The sequence below is a fragment of the Protomyctophum parallelum genome (assembly GCF_964188405.1).
Source record: "Protomyctophum parallelum genome assembly, chromosome: 7".
In the NCBI taxonomy this organism is placed as follows: domain Eukaryota; kingdom Metazoa; phylum Chordata; class Actinopteri; order Myctophiformes; family Myctophidae; genus Protomyctophum; species Protomyctophum parallelum.
The window spans coordinates 15,742,064-15,761,623 of record NC_139705.1 but is presented as its reverse complement, the minus strand read 5'-3'; the positions used below and the strand labels follow the sequence as shown (position 1 = coordinate 15,761,623).

General features: G+C 43.2%; 1 protein-coding gene across 2 annotated transcripts in view; it reads left to right on the top strand.

The window, feature by feature from the left end:
• The first annotated feature begins 517 nt into the window (after nucleotides 1-517).
• Nucleotides 518-19,560, top strand: part of uba1 (ubiquitin-like modifier activating enzyme 1) — a 33,509-nt gene continuing 14,466 nt past the window's right edge. The window contains exons 1-14 of one of the 2 annotated variants that reach the window (XM_083769224.1): nucleotides 518-836; nucleotides 6,205-6,321; nucleotides 6,434-6,492; nucleotides 6,867-7,035; nucleotides 8,933-9,067; nucleotides 9,503-9,609; nucleotides 11,638-11,728; nucleotides 11,827-11,959; nucleotides 12,058-12,155; nucleotides 12,265-12,411; nucleotides 15,908-16,084; nucleotides 17,869-17,970; nucleotides 18,106-18,186; nucleotides 18,612-18,764. In XM_083769224.1, coding sequence (XP_083625350.1) covers nucleotides 6,205-6,321; nucleotides 6,434-6,492; nucleotides 6,867-7,035; nucleotides 8,933-9,067; nucleotides 9,503-9,609; nucleotides 11,638-11,728; nucleotides 11,827-11,959; nucleotides 12,058-12,155; nucleotides 12,265-12,411; nucleotides 15,908-16,084; nucleotides 17,869-17,970; nucleotides 18,106-18,186; nucleotides 18,612-18,764 — 1,569 coding nt within the window. In that variant the 5' untranslated portion in view covers nucleotides 518-836. Of the gene's footprint in view, nucleotides 837-4,136; nucleotides 4,374-6,204; nucleotides 6,322-6,433; nucleotides 6,493-6,866; nucleotides 7,036-8,932; nucleotides 9,068-9,502; nucleotides 9,610-11,637; nucleotides 11,729-11,826; nucleotides 11,960-12,057; nucleotides 12,156-12,264; nucleotides 12,412-15,907; nucleotides 16,085-17,868; nucleotides 17,971-18,105; nucleotides 18,187-18,611; nucleotides 18,765-19,560 lie in introns of those variants that run through there. The other variant, XM_083769225.1, reaches the window with a different exon arrangement.

Genomic DNA, 19,560 nt, shown 5'->3' with positions numbered 1-19,560 from the left:
TTATTCAAATATGCAAATTATCTAATTAACTATGCGCGATACAAAAATGTCCCAAGCAGAATTAGATTCTACGTCAAAAATCATATTAGGAACAACTGAGAAAAGTTTGGCACACCCGGTAATCAGGTTGTTCTAGCTTTTGCCCTGTCTATTGGCTGTGTTATATTATCCACTACTTAGTACTTACTATACATACACTTCCAAGATTCCGTTATGCCTACATGTCCCATGTGGCCCTGCGCGACCCAGGGCTAGTCTATTATTACATAGGGGTGGCACAAATATTTCAGCTTTTTGGACATAAAATATCGCTTGAATCACGTAGTTATAAACTACAATAACTCATCACTAAGTGTCCGTCTACATTGTCATCCACATTCAGCGCAACAATCTAATATTCCTTCCGAGAGTGTAAAACGTATTTTTAGGTTGTAATAGCCCACCCCTCGGTTGAGGGCGCATGGTGGTCGCGCCCGCACCGTGCACATGTTGCTGCTTTGCTTTGAACAGAATTAGTGAGCGTGCTGAGGAGAGACGCGCTGCTGGAAACAGCCGGCCAGGCAACCGTCCAGCTCTTCGCGGAAAAGAAGAAAGTCAAACCCCGGGAGCAGACCAGAACACACACCACCACCAGCAGATCACATCCCGCCACCCTCCTCTCTCCTTGACACACCGACTTATCAAGTTCGCCGTCAACTTTCACGTGTCGAGTTGTCAAGTTTTGACTTTGTCAGGTTTCTTGTTCTTTAGGCAACAAGGTGCATTTTTGTTTGGGTTTTCCCCCCTTTCTTTTCTTTTTTTGGTACTACAGATCAGGCCGAGTAATATCGGATGTGGTAAGTTATGCACACTTTGAGTTAGCTTACCGTTAACTGTCTGGGTTATACACTCGTTAGTGGAATTTATACTTTTTAATAGTCGCTTTGGCGACACGACACATTTCTCAACCGATGCGCACTTTTGTTTGTTTAGAAAAACATATGCCGGTATGCCTCTTCGTTTTCTCGGGGGGCAGGTTTCGTGCAACGAACGGAGTATATAAAACGAAGGCAGCGTTTTTTTTAGCTACACTACAGCTAGTTAGGCTACCGTTAGCTTGGTTGGCTAACAGACTAGCGCCAGTGTGGGGGGAGAAAAAGTCGTTAGGTTGGATAGCTTTGCAAGCTAGCCGCTACGCACACTCACTACGCAGTCGTTTATTATAGACTCCCAAATATCCTGGCTCTGTTCTTTTCTCCTCTGCTAACGTTAGCAAGCAGTGCTGCCCCCACCACCACCTCCCTTCTGTCTAGTTTCTAACGTTAGCCAGTGAGCCGCTGTCACTTAATAACGGTCACATTTGGTTATGTGATGATGGGCACAATAGATTAGAGACGGCGTTTAACCAACTAGCTAACATTGCTTCTTTGGCCACTGGTAGTCACGTTAAGCTAACGTTGCTGTAGCTTTATCCCCAACAACCAGCAGCATTCCACAGACAGACACATGGGCATTGTAGGGCGCACTACAGTGGCACTGGGCAAAATATGGAACCCACTTGACTATTTTCGGCAATATACAGTAGCATTAGCTGACCATATAAGGTTCATTTCCTACTTGATGCAAGTCGCCAACCAGCCTAACGTAACGTCACCGGTGTCTTATCTATCTAGTATGGTCAGAGCATGCATTTCCCACCATACTATGGTGGGAAATGCATGCTCTGATGCTTTTTCATTGAATAAGCTGGATGGATTCGGGGTTCCCCATGCATGGCTTCTACATGTGCACCCGAGAATAAGCGGCGGCCCACTTTTCTTCGGCCTGGCTTTGTCATGTCAGACACCCCCCTCCCCCATCACTCCTCCAGTCCTCTGTGCAGGCCATGGGAGCGAGGAATGCCGCTCACCCCCTGAACCTAACCCCAGGGTGACTGTCTACTAGTCTGTGTGGTGGGACCACAGGCTCAGACGCTCAGTCCAACATATACTCATAGCCATGCCGGCTATCCATCTGCAGCCATAGGCTGCTTGCGTAACCTCGCTAACCTGCCACCAGTGTGTGTTTGTGCTTGACCTAATGTGTGCACCCACTGCACCGTGCATCATCACCCTGTTTCATTCATTGATTTATACATTATAATCGGTGTGACGTCCGTATAGGAATATTAATAATGTATCGAGGAAAAACACGGATTGTTTCAGCAACTTGCTGCATCGTTGTACATTTCTGGAGACTGGGACCTGTGCTGCACTGTGTTGGTGTTGTACCACGACTAAACTGATCTGTTGCAAGGATGCTGCAATTACGCTTCAATTCATATTCTTTGATTGCTTTTTGCATTATTGGAACACAGAATGTTGTTTCTCAACCATAGCAAAAGTAATGTTCCCCTCGTGTTATTCCACTTACTAGCAATAATAATTATGTTCGAGTATTTATGCGTTCTAATTCTCGTTCATTGTTGGACTTACTACGGCTCATTGTACAGGATGGAACGACCTGGCAGCCAGGCACATCTGACAAGGCGGGATCATGTACATTAGCAGCACCCTAGCCTAAAAAAAAGACGCCAAGGCTATATTAGTGACGTCACACACTATTGGAAGTGTTGGAAGTCTACATTCATCCTGGTCATGATGAAAGTGTATGTCATGATCTTATGACTATATCGGGGAAAATATATTCCAAAAATAATATATTTGAGACTAGATATCTGGAATAGAATATCCTAATATATGGCATACGTGCTCTTGTATATTCCTGGTTTATGTCACTCATTTTACACTTTGAAACATTTCCCAAAAATGCTAGGTCATCATGCAAAGGCTTGCATTAATCTTTGAGGGGCACTAGCCTCCTAGGTTTTGTTTAAACACAAACATTGAAGACAAAAGTGAGGTTGCAAATTGTGATTTGCCAGAATGAGATGATGTATGATGACATATGATAAGAGTGCCCCTCACTTCACACAGGTGTGATTTTTGAGGGGAGCTAGCCCCTCCTATATCTAGCTTTAGTGTGTGCATAAACTTTGTCTTACACAAACATTAAATTCCCATTGACAATGAATGGAGAATGTTATGTCATAGTGTAGCAAAGACATCGTGTCTATTTTACGTCTATCGTTTTACGTCTATTTTACGTCACAATGATGAGTGCCCCTCACTTCACATGGGTGTGATTATATTTTATATACAAGTCAATTATTACATTTAGAACATTTGCACTACACACGAGCCCTACCACAGTTATGGCTTGCTTGGTGACAAAATTACATGCACTTTATCAACATGACAATAATGAAGTTTTGCTGTTACAGCAGCGGTTCACAAAAGTGGTGTCTGAGGGGTCCTCCTTGAGGCTGTTCCCAGGGGTCCCTGGTAAACATTTATTTCAGTTAATTCAGCATCAGCTAATTTTAACCCAATCTTGAAGCTATACAAAGACTAGCGTCGCAGTCATTTTCCCATTCATTTTCCCCATAGACATTTCAAAAAGTATTTATATAAAGAAGTTTATGCCGCGGACAAAGCCAACTCTTGTTTGACAAAACATGACGATAAACACAATGTTTTGGGCTGATCAAATCATTAGTAAGAAGAGAAACAAAACAAAAGGTGTTTTACCCTGCCTTTTTTTCTTAATTATTTGATCTGCCCAAAACATTGTTTATTGTCATGTTGTGTCACAACAAGAGTTGGCTTTGTCCGCTGCGTAAATGTCTTTAAATAAATACTTTTTGAAAAGTCTATGGGGAAAATGAACAGGGATTTATTTCCTGGGCCCTCATCGGGGGCGGGACTGTCGCTCTGTGTGTAATTTTATTGGTGTTTATCTTTTTTTCTACATCTTGGTTTTATAAACATTTTCAACATCTTGTATGATAGCCTGCGGCACAAAAGTATTTATATATTATAATTTGGGGGTCCTTGACATGAAAACGTTTGAGAACCACTGACTATTCGAAAGCACTTCCGCAGTTGTGAGTGATCACGTCACTGACTTATCCCCGGCTTTATGTAGTGTGGTGGGTAGCACCGGGCTGCGTGCAGCCAGCCAGCCAACCAAGCCTTCTTCCCCAGCCCCTGCGTCACACTCTCCTCTCCGCCCCTTCAGCCCCATCTGCCATTTTGGTTTTGTTCCCGTCTGCAGTCGCAAAGCCAGCAACGCGATTAACATTGGACTCTCGAGCAGGAGGAGAGGAAAAAAAACGACATAGTGACTCGACAATATAGCCTAGTAGGAAGCCCCTTTAACCAACCCCGCATTGCGTTTCGTTCTTTTTTTGTCCTTAACCGGCTGAATCCAACCATCGTAATTGTTGACACCCCCGGACATCTAAAGGAAGAGAGGAGCGGTTTGCTTTGAGAAGGGACAGAGAAGGATTATTGGTAAGACAAGACAAATCAATGGGGGCACGAGTGCAGAAGCCAGTTGCTAGGCTTTCATCCGGCAGAATAAATGGCTGCTTAACAATAAAGTTCGAGTGTTTTTTCCCCTTCCATGTCGGTGGGCAGGTATTAGAAACTGCTAAAACACCCATGCGGTCGTGTGTTAGCTATCGGAACGAAGCTATTGTCATTGGTAGGAGGAGGAGAGAGCAGGTTGCTACCCTTTTTTAGTACAACAAGCCAGCTAGCGAGACCGTGAACTTGTGTTCCGCACTGGGGTTGGATTGGAAGGCCTAGTGGTGAAGTCAGTCCGCTAGAGGCTAGACTAGAGTGGATCCCGGCTGGAAGTCCGGTGTTTTCTTGCTGCTATAAGTTATTGATGTTGGGTGCTTGGCGGAATGAATGATCCACTCACTGCACAAGCCAAAATCACTTATAGGTGTGATTATTAGCGGTTAACACGACCTACTATCTCCCCTCCCTCCGTAGAGTCTCTTTGTGCTTTGTTAACTCAGCTTATTGTTTTAGGACGTTTTTTAATTTGGAAAAGAGTGGAAAATGTTGCCCATGGGCTAATCATTAATATCTTCAGATGGGGATTTATTTAAGCGAACGGGCGTAATCCGAAACCTACGTGGGGAGCTTTGCTGTATCATTCTCGATGCCTTCATTTTCGCTTTGGTGGCTAGTAATAAATCGGATCATAATCTGCTGGGTGAGATGTGAATATGTCGGGTGGCTTTTTTCCCACCCATTTCTCGTTCGATATAAACTTGAAGCTTTCATAAAAATAAAACACTTGGCTGTATTTTGCATCATAAAATGTTACGGTACCCATAGCCAGAAGTTTCACTTCTGGCACGCAGGCAGGGAGCCGCATTGGATGCGGAAATTCTGGTTTGTCTAATAGAGAATCGATTCTTTAATAATATGCGACCTATTTCAGTTCTCCAAGTAACTTGTCTCAAGAAGACACATAATAGCGACACTTGCAATGCGCGTGATTTATTTTTTTATAACTCTAGAAATAAATAATTGGTGTTCTTTCGTGGCCACTTCTAAATGATGGCGTGGCCCTTGCTTCTACACCTGCGAGTCATTGTCAAAGTGTTGCACCCTGTGCTCTTGCTCTACCGCAGTGAAGTTCTAATGATTCAGCGCTTTTGTTGAAACGAGGTGGGCGGTCCCTACATAATAATAAACAATACCGGTACATAAACAAGCCACCTCTGTCTCAGAGTATGAAAAGGGCTGATAATGCTGCTATTCATGTCTCTTCCCAGGACCCAGTTCGTTTTCTAGTAGATTTTTTTTGCTTGGCATGCAGCCAGCCCAGCTGCTACCCAAACTAGAAATCCTTTCTTTCCTCCCTACATGAAAGGGATGGGATGGTGTTTAGCTTGAATACCTATCATAAATATGTAATCATCTTGCCTTACAATTTAAACATTTTACATGGTGAAAACCACTTATCATCGCCTATAAACATGTCAACTTTTAACTGTCTTTGTACATAATGTACTTGTTAAGGCCTATTACATACTCCAGTTTAAGGTTGATAAGGTGACCACTGAAACGGTGGTTAGTAAAAACAGATGTGTTTGGGTGAGTGGTGAGTCGCTTGTCACTCACTGCGGCATGATGTCATGTTGTAATTTTCGGTGGTCACCTACCGTATCAGAACTTTTCATAATGGCCTCATTACTGGTTGAATATAAATAACACCGTAATGGGAACTCTCTAATCGATGTTGGACTGTTAGCCGCCACTTGATCAATGTGATTGGGAAATGAACGTTCCGTAATGTGCTGTGCGTGTGTTTGCATCACAGATGTCCAGCTCGCCGCTGTCCAAGAAGCGTCGCTTGTCAGGAACAGAGACGAAGACGGGATCCCACTGCTCCTCCTCTAACTCTGTCAGAACTGAACTGTCCCACACACCTGCCAACGTAAGCGCACACAGTCACACACCTGCCAATCTAAGGGCGTGCGCACGCACACACCATCATTTGGTACTGGTAACATTCAACACAAACTGACATATGCCATTTATCTCTCCAGGGCATGGCGAAGAATGGCAATGATGCGGAGATCGATGAAGGCCTGTACTCCAGACAACTGTAAGTTCCATCATAATCTTCATCAATCAAGCCTGCACTCGTTTAGCCTCATGAACTCTATATATTTTGTTGACTGGGGGTCCCCTAGTCTCGCGTAGCCAGACAACTATTCCACAATCTCCTAATGCTATATTGCGTCTGGAACTATACCTTCCAAAATCCGAGTAAGGAAAGTTGGAAACTGCCATTTCCGTTCACGTAAATATATTTTAAAATGTCCTTAAATACATTTTGAAACGTCTATGGGAAAAATGAATGGGGAATTCTCTTCCGTGCCTGTCGTCAGGGGCGAGACTGCAACACTATTATGAAATGCCCAGACTAGAGATGATGCAATGGCTACATGTGGATAATGATGCCTTTTCGTCCTGCAGTTATGTGCTGGGCCATGATGCTATGAAGCGCATGCAGAAGTCCAACGTCCTCGTCTCTGGCATGAGAGGCCTTGGAGTGGAGATTGCCAAGAACGTCATCCTGGCTGGAGTCAAAAGTGTCGCTGTACACGACCAGGGTGTTGCGGAGTGGAGAGACCTCTCCTCACAGGTGAGTTGGTTTACAGCACAATTTTAGTTAATTGGTCATGATTATTACATTCATTGTCATTTGGCTAGTTTTTATGGCATGGCTCTGCAGCAGGCTAGCAGTCTATAAGAAGGCCAGTGTGTCCTGTCCAGAGCTAAGCTCGCAAATGTCAGGACCGAACAGTGCCAAATGTCTTGAGCCCAAATTTGGAGTGATTACTAATGCATGGGTCATAACTAACTGATGTCATCGATTTCTGGCGTCCTTGCCACATGAAGTCAGAGATCCACATTGGACCTATGTAATTTCCATGTGGATCCCAAGATCCACACGATTAGATTTATTTTGATACATGAAACTGAAAGGTCAATATAATGGTATTATTACTACTCATTCTGTTGTAGCCATCTAACAATAGGGCGGCAGCAAGCAGCCCCTCCCTTACTGACCATGACTGACCTAGATTTAGCAGTGTGTATCCTGTGCTAGGGGCACAGACTGGTAGTGAAGAGAGAAGGCCTATTGGACAACATCGCTATGGGAATAAAACAACCATGTTGCCTGTTGTCAGACCATAGCCTGATTTATACTAAATCCTACGATGTTGTCGTGCGCTGAAAATAGCCGATCCTCAAGGCAAGCTCACATCCGCAACGCATTGGAGCCTGTCAATCAGCTATTTTCAGCGAGTGACGCGGTCGTACGACATAACATGAATTTGGCATGACACCTTGAGTTTGGCTTGTTCAATTTGCGCCCAATCTACTAAATGTAGAGATTGCCCTACTGTATTCAGTATGATGAAGCGGTGATGCTGTATTTAAAATACTTCTGATGCAACTAAAAGTAGTTCTGAGAACCTCACCCCAGCTTAGTGGCAGTGCTGCAGCTGCACAATTACTAGATTCAGACACAGACCCTCTGACCCGATCTCATTTCTGCAATTGAGCAAGAATCGTGCAGCACTAGTTGGCTGTCCAATTCATTTGAGTTGCTCTCTGCTACAAGAGGTACTTGAAGAGAGGTTTAAGTCAAGCAATTTGTTGTCTGTTTAAAGACACAGTAGTTGGCTGTAGGTGCCACATTTTGAATGTACCGGTAGTTGTTCAGCAACTACAGACTAAATACAATAAATATTTTCATGGGGAAAAAATGATTTACAATTCTTGATTCACATTTGAGCAAGAATCGTACAGCACTACCCCAGCTCCTTATATGCACATTGCCATTTGCCACGGCTCACATAGTCTGCTCATTAAAGTACCATTAAACAGCCTCGATTTATCATGACTTACTTATTATAGCAACCCCGCTTTGATCCATTTGAATCCATCCTCTCATTTATCGCCATGTCTGGTACACATTCCTCAGTACGGTATATTGACATAAATTATTCATTGTTCACTAAATTATGCATCTCTACAACATATTACAGAGGGACTGATATAGATGGTCATATCGGTATCTGCAATATCGGCCTAAAATACTGTTTCAAATGGAACCGATATCAAAATAATATCTGTTTTAGACAATATTTTGGTAACTGGTCAAACATTGGCCAATTCAAATATAAGAATATTTTGAAAATATACGATCTAAAAGTTGTGAGCTTGTAGATCTGCTATTTTTCACTATTTATCTGTGGAAATGAGTCAAATAAAATGTAATGACTCAACTCCTACATTCCAAGTGCTTGTCAGGGTGGGAGCCTGGGAGGTTCCCCTTTCAAATATGATTATGGGGGGGGTCGCATCCTGAAAGGTTGAGAACCACTGGCCTAATAAATCGAATAAGAATGCACTGTTCTTTTAAAGTCTGCATTTGTACACAGAGTTTGTTATTGTGTAACCGTTTGTTACTGCATAATGTCGACCAACAGCTTGTGTGCATTCCTAAAATGTTGTGTTTGTTTTGTCAGTTCTACCTGCGGGAAGATGATCTAGGTAAGAACAGGGCAGAGGTGAGTCAGACTCGTCTGGCTGAACTCAACAGCTATGTCCCCGTGGCAGCCTACACCGGAACACTCACAGAGGACTACCTCACCCAATTCCAGGTATATGTTCGCTACCAGCACTTTTTAATGTGGATTAGAGCTCCGATCAATCCACCAACAATCGGTGATCGGCCGATATTCACTCCAATTGACTAGATTGGTGATCGGCAATTTACCCTATCTGGAGAAACTAATCTTTTATACCATTTAAGTGGTATAAAAGTAAATATATAGTATATCATTTTGCGTCTTTGTGACATTCCCCCCTTCCTCCCCACACACAGGAACAGTTTGGACGTATAATATTTTTGGAAATATTCAAATCTTCCCGTTACGCACAAGATCGATATCGGCCGATCATGAGAAACTGATCGGTGATCGGGACTGTGATCGGGACTGGTCCCAAAAAACCTGATCGGAGCATGCTTATTGTGGATCCAATTCAGCATGTGGATGCAAACCTGTGATTTCACATTTTCTTCCTGTGTGCTCTAGGTGGTAGTGCTGACCAACTCCAGTCTGGAGGAGCAGCATCATTTAGGTGAACTTTGCCACAGCAATGGAGTCAAGCTGGTCATCGCAGACACACGGGGACTGTTTGGGTAAGAGTCTTAAATGTGCCATTTACTCGCTAAAACCCAAGACGTTTTCACGGTTGAGAACCACTGGTGCACATAGAGCCCAATAGAGCTACAGTAATTGGTGCCATTCTATTGTGAAGACGCTACAAAACAACCCAGTGACCGCAGACTACACCACATTGCACCCACAGTGTACAGACCGAACTGCATATTTTAAAATGGATGACATGTTTTTGTTGCCATGTTAGTTATTTGGGTAGCAGATGTACACAGTGAAAGGATACGTCCTGCCTGTAAATTGTTTCATAGTCCTTTCAAAGTCTTTAGGATTGATGGAGGTATGTGAGGATATCCTCACAGGCTTGAGAAGAGCTCAGCTGTCGAACCAGTTCAAAAGGGTTCATCTGGAGCAGTATGAAGTTATGAATAGGGCTGGGTGCAATAACCGCAATACCGCCATACCGCCGGTATGTAACGCATACCGCGGTATGGGGTTCATTACCGCGGTTAGAAAAAAATGAAATGAAAAGTGTATCATAATAAACAGTGACGCTCAGTCAGTCTAATCATGCCAGCAACACAACAACACCAGAGGGAGTTCAAAAAACCATGTGCAACCCAGATTCGGCACAAACAAGGATGGATTGATTGATTGATTAAAATATTTATTAACAGTTTGCAGAATTACACTACATTTCAAGCACAACTCAATACAAAGACTGTTAACTGTGAGTGGACACTTGTTTACAAGAGGGTCCACCTAAATTCATTTCACTCCTATGCCACAAAAATGTGGAACGCCCTACCAACTGTCATTAAGATGTAAATCCCTTGACTCCACCCACCCCTTTCCCCCCTCACTGTATACGTTTTCCCCCTTTTTAATAATAATTTTAGTAATAACCGCCATACCGTCGGTATGGGGGCCGGCAATAACCGCGGTAATAAAAATCCCATACCGCCCCAGCCCTAGTTATGAACCAGATGAACTCTAGCCTCCATATGCAATATTCATGTTATAATAGGTGAACATTCAGAAAGAATATTGGCAAATAGATCTTGCGTAGAGGGCAAAGAAATGGAGGAGACCCCTGGGAGATGCCGTCTGCCAAAGTGTGTTCTTATCGCACCATGGCTCTTTGGTCACAGTGGCTCTATGTGGTTGCCGTCCATGCAAAGCATTGACTGACCTGAATTAATTTGAAACTGCCCACAATCGTGACATGACACAACCATAAGATACCTAGTTATTACTAGGTACTAGCTTGACTTTACAAATGATGTAGCCAGTTTGTTGCAATTATCATTTCAGCTGTGATTTCTAAATGCACACAAATTGTAATTCATGGAAATGTTAAACAAAATGGGAACCCTTCTCTTAGCCATCCTGCATCGTGTCCTGCTGTGGCACATAGGCCAGTTTAAAAAAACATCCATCGACCAGGACCAAATTCTTTGTCCTTTCTATTAATAACGCCCGACGCCTAAGACAAGTTTGATCCAAAAGTTTATTAATATGAAAACAGCCTGGAAATCTTAACCCATTTCGGGCGGGAACCCCTTTTGGTGTTAGCATCATGTCATGCTTTAGCTATTGAAAAATAGCAGATCTACAAGCTCTGCTATTTTTGAAAATTCGAAGAACGACTGACATAGAAACATAGCTTTTTCAGAAAACTGTCAGGATGAACAAGACATTTTTTTAATCTGATCTCAGGTCAAAATGGGTTAAACAACGGAAATCTTAAAACGTTAATAACTAGCGATCTAAATCATCCCGTCTAATTATAAAAAAAATATCCTGTGTTAGACGGCCCTCCGCGGTCCATAGATGTATTCTTTACTCCCGTTGTCGATCGCCTCTAGAGTGGTGTGGCTACATCTAGCTGCTACAGCCACATCCGGAACAACATCCGGTCCGTCGGTAAAAGTGTTTATAAATCGACTGGGCGCTATAATTTAATGGATTAAATAACCCTGGGCAATTAAAGTGTTAATTTACTTAGTCTGTCAATGAGTTTCTAATATTGGCTTATGTCTGTTTTGCAGCATGTTGTTCTGCGACTTTGGTGAGGAGATGGTGGTGATCGACTCAAACGGAGAGACGCCTCTGAGTGCCATGATCTCCATGATCACCAAGGTTAGTGGATGCACCTGACCACCCAGCTACTGTCATGTTTCATCACTTAATGGGAAGAGAGTGATATCCAAAGATGTTTGGTCACCCCATTTCTCCAGGATGCTGCTGGCGTGGTGACATGTCTGGATGAAGCGCGTCATGGCTTTGAGAGCGGAGACTCCGTCACCTTCACAGAGGTTCAGGGTATGACCGATCTAAACGGCTGCAAGCCTGTTGAAATCAAGGCTCTGGGTAAGATCATCCTTCCACATAGGATGTTGTCAAAACGTTGGATGAACTTTGGTCAATTTAGGTGATTATTGTTTAACTTGTCTGTCCTCTTTACTCAGGTCCCTACACCTTCAGTATCTGCGACACAACTGGCTTTTCTGATTACGTGAGAGGTGGGATTGTGTCTCAGGTCAAGATGCCCAAAAAGATAGCTTTCGTAAGTGGCTCCCATTTTTTACTGTCAAGCAACTAACTGCAAGGTCACAAACGTTGCAGTTTGACGACCCTGCCGTATCTCACTTTGCTGCGTTGTCTTACCTGTGCAGAAATCACTCACATCCTCCATGGCCGAGCCAGAGTTCACAATGACAGACTTTGCCAAGTTTGAACGTCCAGCACAGCTGCATGTGGCCTTCCAGGCTCTTCACGCCTTCCAGAAGAAAAACGAACGCCTCCCCAAGCCTTGGAACCAGGTAACGCTGACGTTTTCTATTTGGAATGATGAAATTATAAGTGCATAATGTTAACACTCCGATTGGCAAAAGCGGAGGTCTCCTTCCTATCAAATAACCCCACTCCGCGCCCAGGACGGTGATTAATCAAAAGTTCCGTCTTTAATCGTATCATAAGGGAGCGGACTACTCTACCGGGTGGTAGCGTCGATTGAGCAACATTCAATGTCATTTCCGGTTGGGACGTCATCCAAATTGGTCCTCCTTCATTTTAGTGGATGGGAGGAAAAATCTTAAAACGTGAATAACTGTTGATCTACAGTACATCAATGCTTCCAATTCTAACCAAAGATTGTGTTTTTGACGGCCCATCGCGGTCCCGTCACTTGTCGCGTTAGAATAAATCATATTTCCCGTTGTCCCCTCGGGTGTTTTGGCTACATCTAGCTTCTTCTAGCTACTTCCAAAATAGCGTGGAGCAACCTTGAAATAGGCTCTGAAGCTGCAAATCGCTGGGCACGCTGATGTAATGGTTTCAAGTACCCCCGGCGTTCGGAGTGTTAAGATGACCTCTGTCGGCCCAGGCCGTAGCGTAACGGTCTGGGCACCGGACTGGTGATCCAGTCGCGGTGTGCCGCGGGTTCGACTCCCGGACCCGACACGGCCTTTACCGCATGTCATCCCCCCATCTCTCTCCCGTTTCCTGTCAGCCTACTTTCTGTCCCTTAAAAAATCAATAAAGGCGTAAGCCGCAAAAAAATATCTTAAAAAAAAAAAAGATGACCTCTGTCAGGAAATGTTTCAAAGGCATAGTGTAATGCATTGAACACTGCATAGAATAAACATTTGGATTCTATAGATTTGAGTAATTTATATTCCATAGACTCCAGCATGTCTTCTATGTAATATGTTGCGCAGCGACTGCGGAAATGGCCTATCGACAAGCGCTCAATGCAACAGAGCTTGTAGAATAGTCTATTTTTGGCTAGAGCATTTGAAGTGGTCAAACTTGCTATTTGTTGAGAAGCATCTTCCATAAAATCTTAATGGTCTCGCATATTTCATATAAAAGCAACGGTTAAAGCCATAGTCTGTGATTTCTTCACCTGGTTGGCAATATGTAGCACAGCAGGAACAATATGATTAAAACTGTTAATTGTTTGCAGTGGTTTAGTGTTTTTGTTTTGTTGGTACCACAGCGTTTTAAATGACGTTACGTGCGCATGCGCACAGAACGACCGACAACTCACAGCTGACAGTGAGTCAACTCGCCAGCGTTAGAAAGACCAGTGTTAGAAAATATCTTCTTAAAAAACTTAAAATTGAATAATATTATAGTTTACTGGTGTATAAATAGTAGTTGGAAACTTTAGGAACTTTTATAAATCTTCTCAAGGAATGCCTTGAATTTAAAGGTGTTGGACTGTAGGCCATAATGCAAAGAAAAACATAACACAATGGACATGTATAATTGTTGGAAAGGATGAACAAAAACGATGTTTTTCTGACTAGTCTTTATTGCATTTGCATTGAGTTTTTATGTTCTAGTTTCAAATTATATGAACAGTAATTGGCTTTTTTGCCTTTTTTTTATTTTGTTCAGGTAAAGAAAAGCTGCATAGGCCATTATAGTATTTAGTAGCAATTGTAACAATAACATACGAATATGTTTGCATTTCTGTCAAGAAAAGGTTAATCACATTTTCTATTAAAACGCGATTATTTCTTGCTGATGGTAACGGCTGTTGTTTCATGATGATTCATTAATCTTAAGAGAAACACGGTAAATGAATAATAAATGAGGTAAATGCACACTTTCATTTTGCACAGCATGTTAACTAGGGTTGGGTGACGATACGAATACATCGTCAATCGCGAATATACGAATCCAATCGCCGAATATTTTTATTAGGCGATTTCTCGGGACGATTTAGCCCAATTAACATGTAAAGTGTGAGCAACATGTAGTAACAGCGGCCGGGTGAAAATCCCCCGTTATAATGGTATGCTCCCAGCCTCCTACAGTCCCCGCACTCAGCACTGTCAGCAGCCAGCATCGGGCACCGGGGCACGGCACTTACAGGCTACAGCAGCCGCCAGCCAAAGTAAAGGCTGGGAGCTGGGAGGATGTAGCCTACATGTTGTTTACGCTCCGGAGTCCAGACCCATGCAGTTTAATAATATACAGTCACAACAGAATGCACACTGCTGTCTCGTGTCTCATCACAATCCCAATGCGCCACCCGTGAGTGGCGGGGGGGGGAAATAAAAAAAACTTTCTACTAGTGTTAGTGTATAGGCTCGGGGATCATAATAGCGCTTAGCTTAGCATTAGCTTAGCGTGTAGCCAATACTGGTGCAACCCACTGATTGAACTTCATCTCCGCCTGTAATCCAAGTTATTTTTATTGACAACGTGAACGAACCCCGACACCAGCGCTGCAAAAATAGACAGATCTACAAGCTCTCAACGCATAGCGAACGGCACTGCAAAAAGAGGCAGGACGCGATGCCTTGAGAGCCTGTGTGGATCAGCCCGGGGCGGCCGCAGCAGCTTGTGGGCTCCGCTCCGAGCCTCCGACGTGCGGGGAGGGAAGGGAGCTAGTTACCCTGCCTGGCTGCGCTGCAGTCTGCAGAAACAGACTGATCTACAAGCTCTCAACGCCTAGCGAACGGAGCTGCGAAAACAGGCAGGACGCGGCGCCTTGAGAGCTTGTAGATCTGGCTTTTTTGCGACCTGCAGTGAGCTGTTCTCACTTTACTTTTATGACACGAATACATCGTCAATCGGCGAATATTGGTCAGACGATTGGCGGTTGAAAAAAATTGGCATATCGCCCAACCTTAATGTTAACTTGTTTAGTTTACTTAAGGCAGCTCGCCTAATTGGTCATCCAGTGTCACTGCGTCTGCTGCTGGAGGTGTAGGAGGCGTGGCTGCAGTAGAATAAGCATAACTAATAAGTTTGCTTTGAAGGAATATTTTCCTGAGCTGCATTCAGACCTGTATGTATATAAAAAAAAAAATACAAACTGTGTTGCCTTCATGCAGTGTATGAGGATGTTGATGGTAAACAAATGCTAATTTGTTTTTGGTACTTGACACGGTGTGAATCTGGGTGGAGGTGTCGGCCGGGCGGACACTCACTGCCACCTGTTATGCAAGTAGGCTAGCAGTTGACCAAAGGATTTTTGGGTATGTACGGCGTGGACTGTTCTGTCCCCGCATGTGCACGTCAAAACAAATTACTGTTACCACGGTGTGGTACTGCGATCTATGAGCACGACACCACTGATTGTTTGGGAAACGGTGCTAGTGTGCAGGGCTCCTGTCACACGGTTTCACACATCGCACACATGTTCAGTGGTGAGATTGTATTTAGATGTAATCCATGTTGCTGTGTATTCCAGGCTGATGGTGGTGAGATTGTATTTAGATGTAATCCACGTTGCTGTGTATTCCAGGCTGATCGTGATGAGATGTATTTAGATGTAATCCACGTTGCTGTGTATTCCAGGCTGATGGTGATGAGATGGTGACGTTGTCTAAGGAGGTGAACTCGGCCCTGACGGGGTCGGCCAAAGTGGAGCAGCTGGACGAAGCTCTCATCAAGAAGTTTTCCTGCGTAGCTGCCGGCGACCTGGCACCACTCAACGCTTTCATTGGTGGACTGGCCGCACAGGAAGTTATGAAGGTAAGCAGACTCGCCATGCTGTTTATTCACTAGACATATCTAAAATAAGGAGATACTGTATGCATTCATTGCATTCGTGTTCTGTGTATGTGCAAGTTGATAAGGACTTGTGGTAAAACTGCAGTCAAATGTTACAGATGCAGATTGAAATACTTGTGTAATCATTTTGTGCACACCCTTGAATTTTGCACTTGGAGGATATATACTTAATTAAAATGAAGAAAAAAAATAAAAATCTGGAGGACACAGTTGTGCTTTCTTTTCGCACAGAGAAAAACGAGCTCTTTCATAGAACAGGATCTCTTTCATTGTTCAAGGTCTCTTCTCGGATATGGAAAGAACATTGTGTTTGAGGCATGAGAAACACTGGTGTGTTTGTGTTTTTTAACCCATTGAGGCCTGAGGCCAAATCTGGGAACGCCTTCTAGGGCCTGACCTAAGGTTTCTGAAAACCTTCAAATTCTGATTCATTATTTTTTTTGAGTGGTGCAACCACTCCTACAACCAGCTTGCAATGTCCTCGTACGTGTTTGTGTGTCTGTGTGTGTGTCTGTCTCGTACTTGTTTGTGTGAGCATGAGTATGTGACTTAAAAATAGCAGTAGGGGGCGCCAGAAACAGTGAGAGGGGTAGTGACTCTAATGAGAGAGAGTGAGAGAGGTAGTGACTCTAATGAGAGAGAGAGATAGAGAGAGAGGGGGGGGGGGGGGGGGGGAATTGCACCACTCAGTTCACACGTGTGTGATTTTTAATAGTTATGTTGCTACATGTATAGCAATAGCTGACACAGAGCGCGCCAGCATAAAAGGTAGAACAACGTGGTGTTCTAATGTTGCACCAGGCGTCAATTGGTTTGAGCAAGACAAATGTCATTGTAAAATCGAAAGAGGCAGGTTGACTGTAAAATATTCAAAGATGAATGGCATGAGAAGAACTGTGTTCATCCTACCTGGTTTCTAGCCTGTGTTCCAGCCTGCTTTGCTGCGTTCTGTGATTTGTTTTGTCACTTCGCTACTCTGTCTGGCCAGCAGGTGTTTGACTCGTATTTCATAATGTCACGTCACCTGTTCAGTAGCCACGTTGTTGATGATACGTCATCAGCCAGCGCATGTCCATGCTTCTCACTGAGACTCGACTCGAGAGTAAATCCTAAGGTAAAAAGTAAACACTAATTTGATTCAGTATTCCGTCAGATTCAGCAGTACAACTGATGGCTGTGTGGGGTGAGTTTAGTTGAATTGAAGCTACTGCGCATCATTCAACAGGGCAACAGCAGTAGCTGCGCAGTGCTCATTGATGTGTCAAACTGGTGTTTTTCAATCAGAAGCCACGGGTCGATAGGTCTACATGTCCCACCTACCTTGGAGATGGGACCCTTTCCAGACTGAGTAGCGAAGTGACAAAACAAAAGTATAATAAGCATTCTTCAAAGTGTAATACACATCGTACAAGTGTGAGTAAATTATCTATTTAGACATTATAACCTATATGTGGGAGTGACGGTGAGATATTGTAAATATTTACAATTTATTATTTACAATAATTTACAGGCCAGATATTATTGTTGGTGGGACAGTTTTGGTCGCCAGGTGGCCTTTTGCTAACATACTGTACGTACAAATTGATGTCAGACTTTCAAAAAGTTAGGTCTCCTCACTCCGTTATTGAACACTTATGCAAGTCAGGGCACTCTTATCGGTATATCATTAGTTTGTTTTGTGGTATCTCTCATAAGACAAGTTCAGACATGCTAGCAAATCTCCTGCATGTATTGTTTCTTTTTAGGCGTGCACAGGAAAGTTCATGCCAATGATGCAGTGGCTGTACTACGATGCCTTGGAGTGCCTGCCTGAAGAAGATTCGCTCACAGAGGAGGATTGCTCTCCTGTAAGTGCTTACATAAACACACGATACACACGGACTAATAACCAATGTATTTATCATTGGTGATGAATGATGGCGCTAAACCATCTTCCTGTCTTGGTTCTGTTCTTTTTTTTGTTTTTCTTTTACCTCACCCAGAGGAACTGTCGCTACGATGGCCAGGTTGCAGTGTTTGGGTCCAAGCTGCAGGAAGCACTTGGCAAACAGCGCTACTTCCTGGTGAGTCAGCCAATCATGAATGTAGAACCTTTTTCTGTGTGTTCTGTTGCCGGGGAGAATTTGTCTTTACCATTTTCTTTTCCTCACAGCTAAAGCCTAACGATCTGCTCAGAACAACATAGACCAGCATTTAGGTTGTTCTCTTGAACATAGCACATTGACATTGCTTCCCCAAATACCCTCATATAATTGCAAATGGAACATGGATATAGATAGGACTACAACGGTCAATTCGAGATTTTTTTAATATTTATACAACAAAATATATTTATATAACTTACACAATCTATGTAGATATTTTTGCTAATTTAGGAAAAAAATAATATATATATATATATATATATATTAATTAGATTGGTTCGATTAACTACTGCATCCCTACATGGATATACCCTGCTAATTGTGTTACCTATTGGCCTTGTCAGGTTGGGGCGGGTGCCATCGGCTGCGAGCTTATGAAGAACTTTGCCATGATTGGTCTTGCTGCTGGGGACGGAGAGGTCATTGTGACGGACATGGACACCATAGAGAAGTCCAACCTCAACAGACAGTTCCTCTTCAGACCCTGGGATGTCACGGTTAGTAATGCATCCTTAAAGTCTTACATTCTTGCTTCAAAGGTTTTAAAAGTGCCACAGATGGGTACAATAAGATTTAGTTTGTTTAGATTTTTACCTTGTATACAAATACTTTACAATTGTGATTAAATTGGTCTCAACCACCTAAACCCTATATATGTACTTCAATAGACAGCCATTTTGTTATTTTTGTGAATTTCTAAGGCCTGCCTAAATAACACTAAATTACAAAGTCTTAAATATATATTGCTGATGAATAATTATTGCTGTGGGTGTTGTGCGACCAAAATGGTACATCAAGTGAACCAAAACGAGCCTTCCTCTGCCATCCGTAAAAAGACTTCCCTTCTGAGCTGGCGATAGCCCTTGGTGCTAATAGTTCTAATAGCTTGGAGACTGTTCACTCATTGACACCCCAGAGCGGGGGCGTTGCTGAGCATGGCTGTGCCCTCATTCTAGCGCTTTTTGTGAGATATCGCAGTGTGCCAAATTACTTGCCTACGGTATTTTGAAGTTGATAAACGACGCAAGCTGATTGTGCAGAGATTGAAATAGTCTCGGTGTGAATGAGAAAGCAGAGCTGGGTGTGTGTGTGGGCGCACTAGGTGGAGACAAGTCATTGGAGAATGCATGGCTGGTATATTTCAGCAAATTCGTATTGAAGCCGTTTTCAATATTCTGAATCAATTATGTAGCATATTGAAACACTAAAGACCACACCAAAGGGTCGGGTTGGGACAAAATGTTTTTTTTAAAGGTAAACCACACCAATGCAATTCATTGAGTTGCAATGACT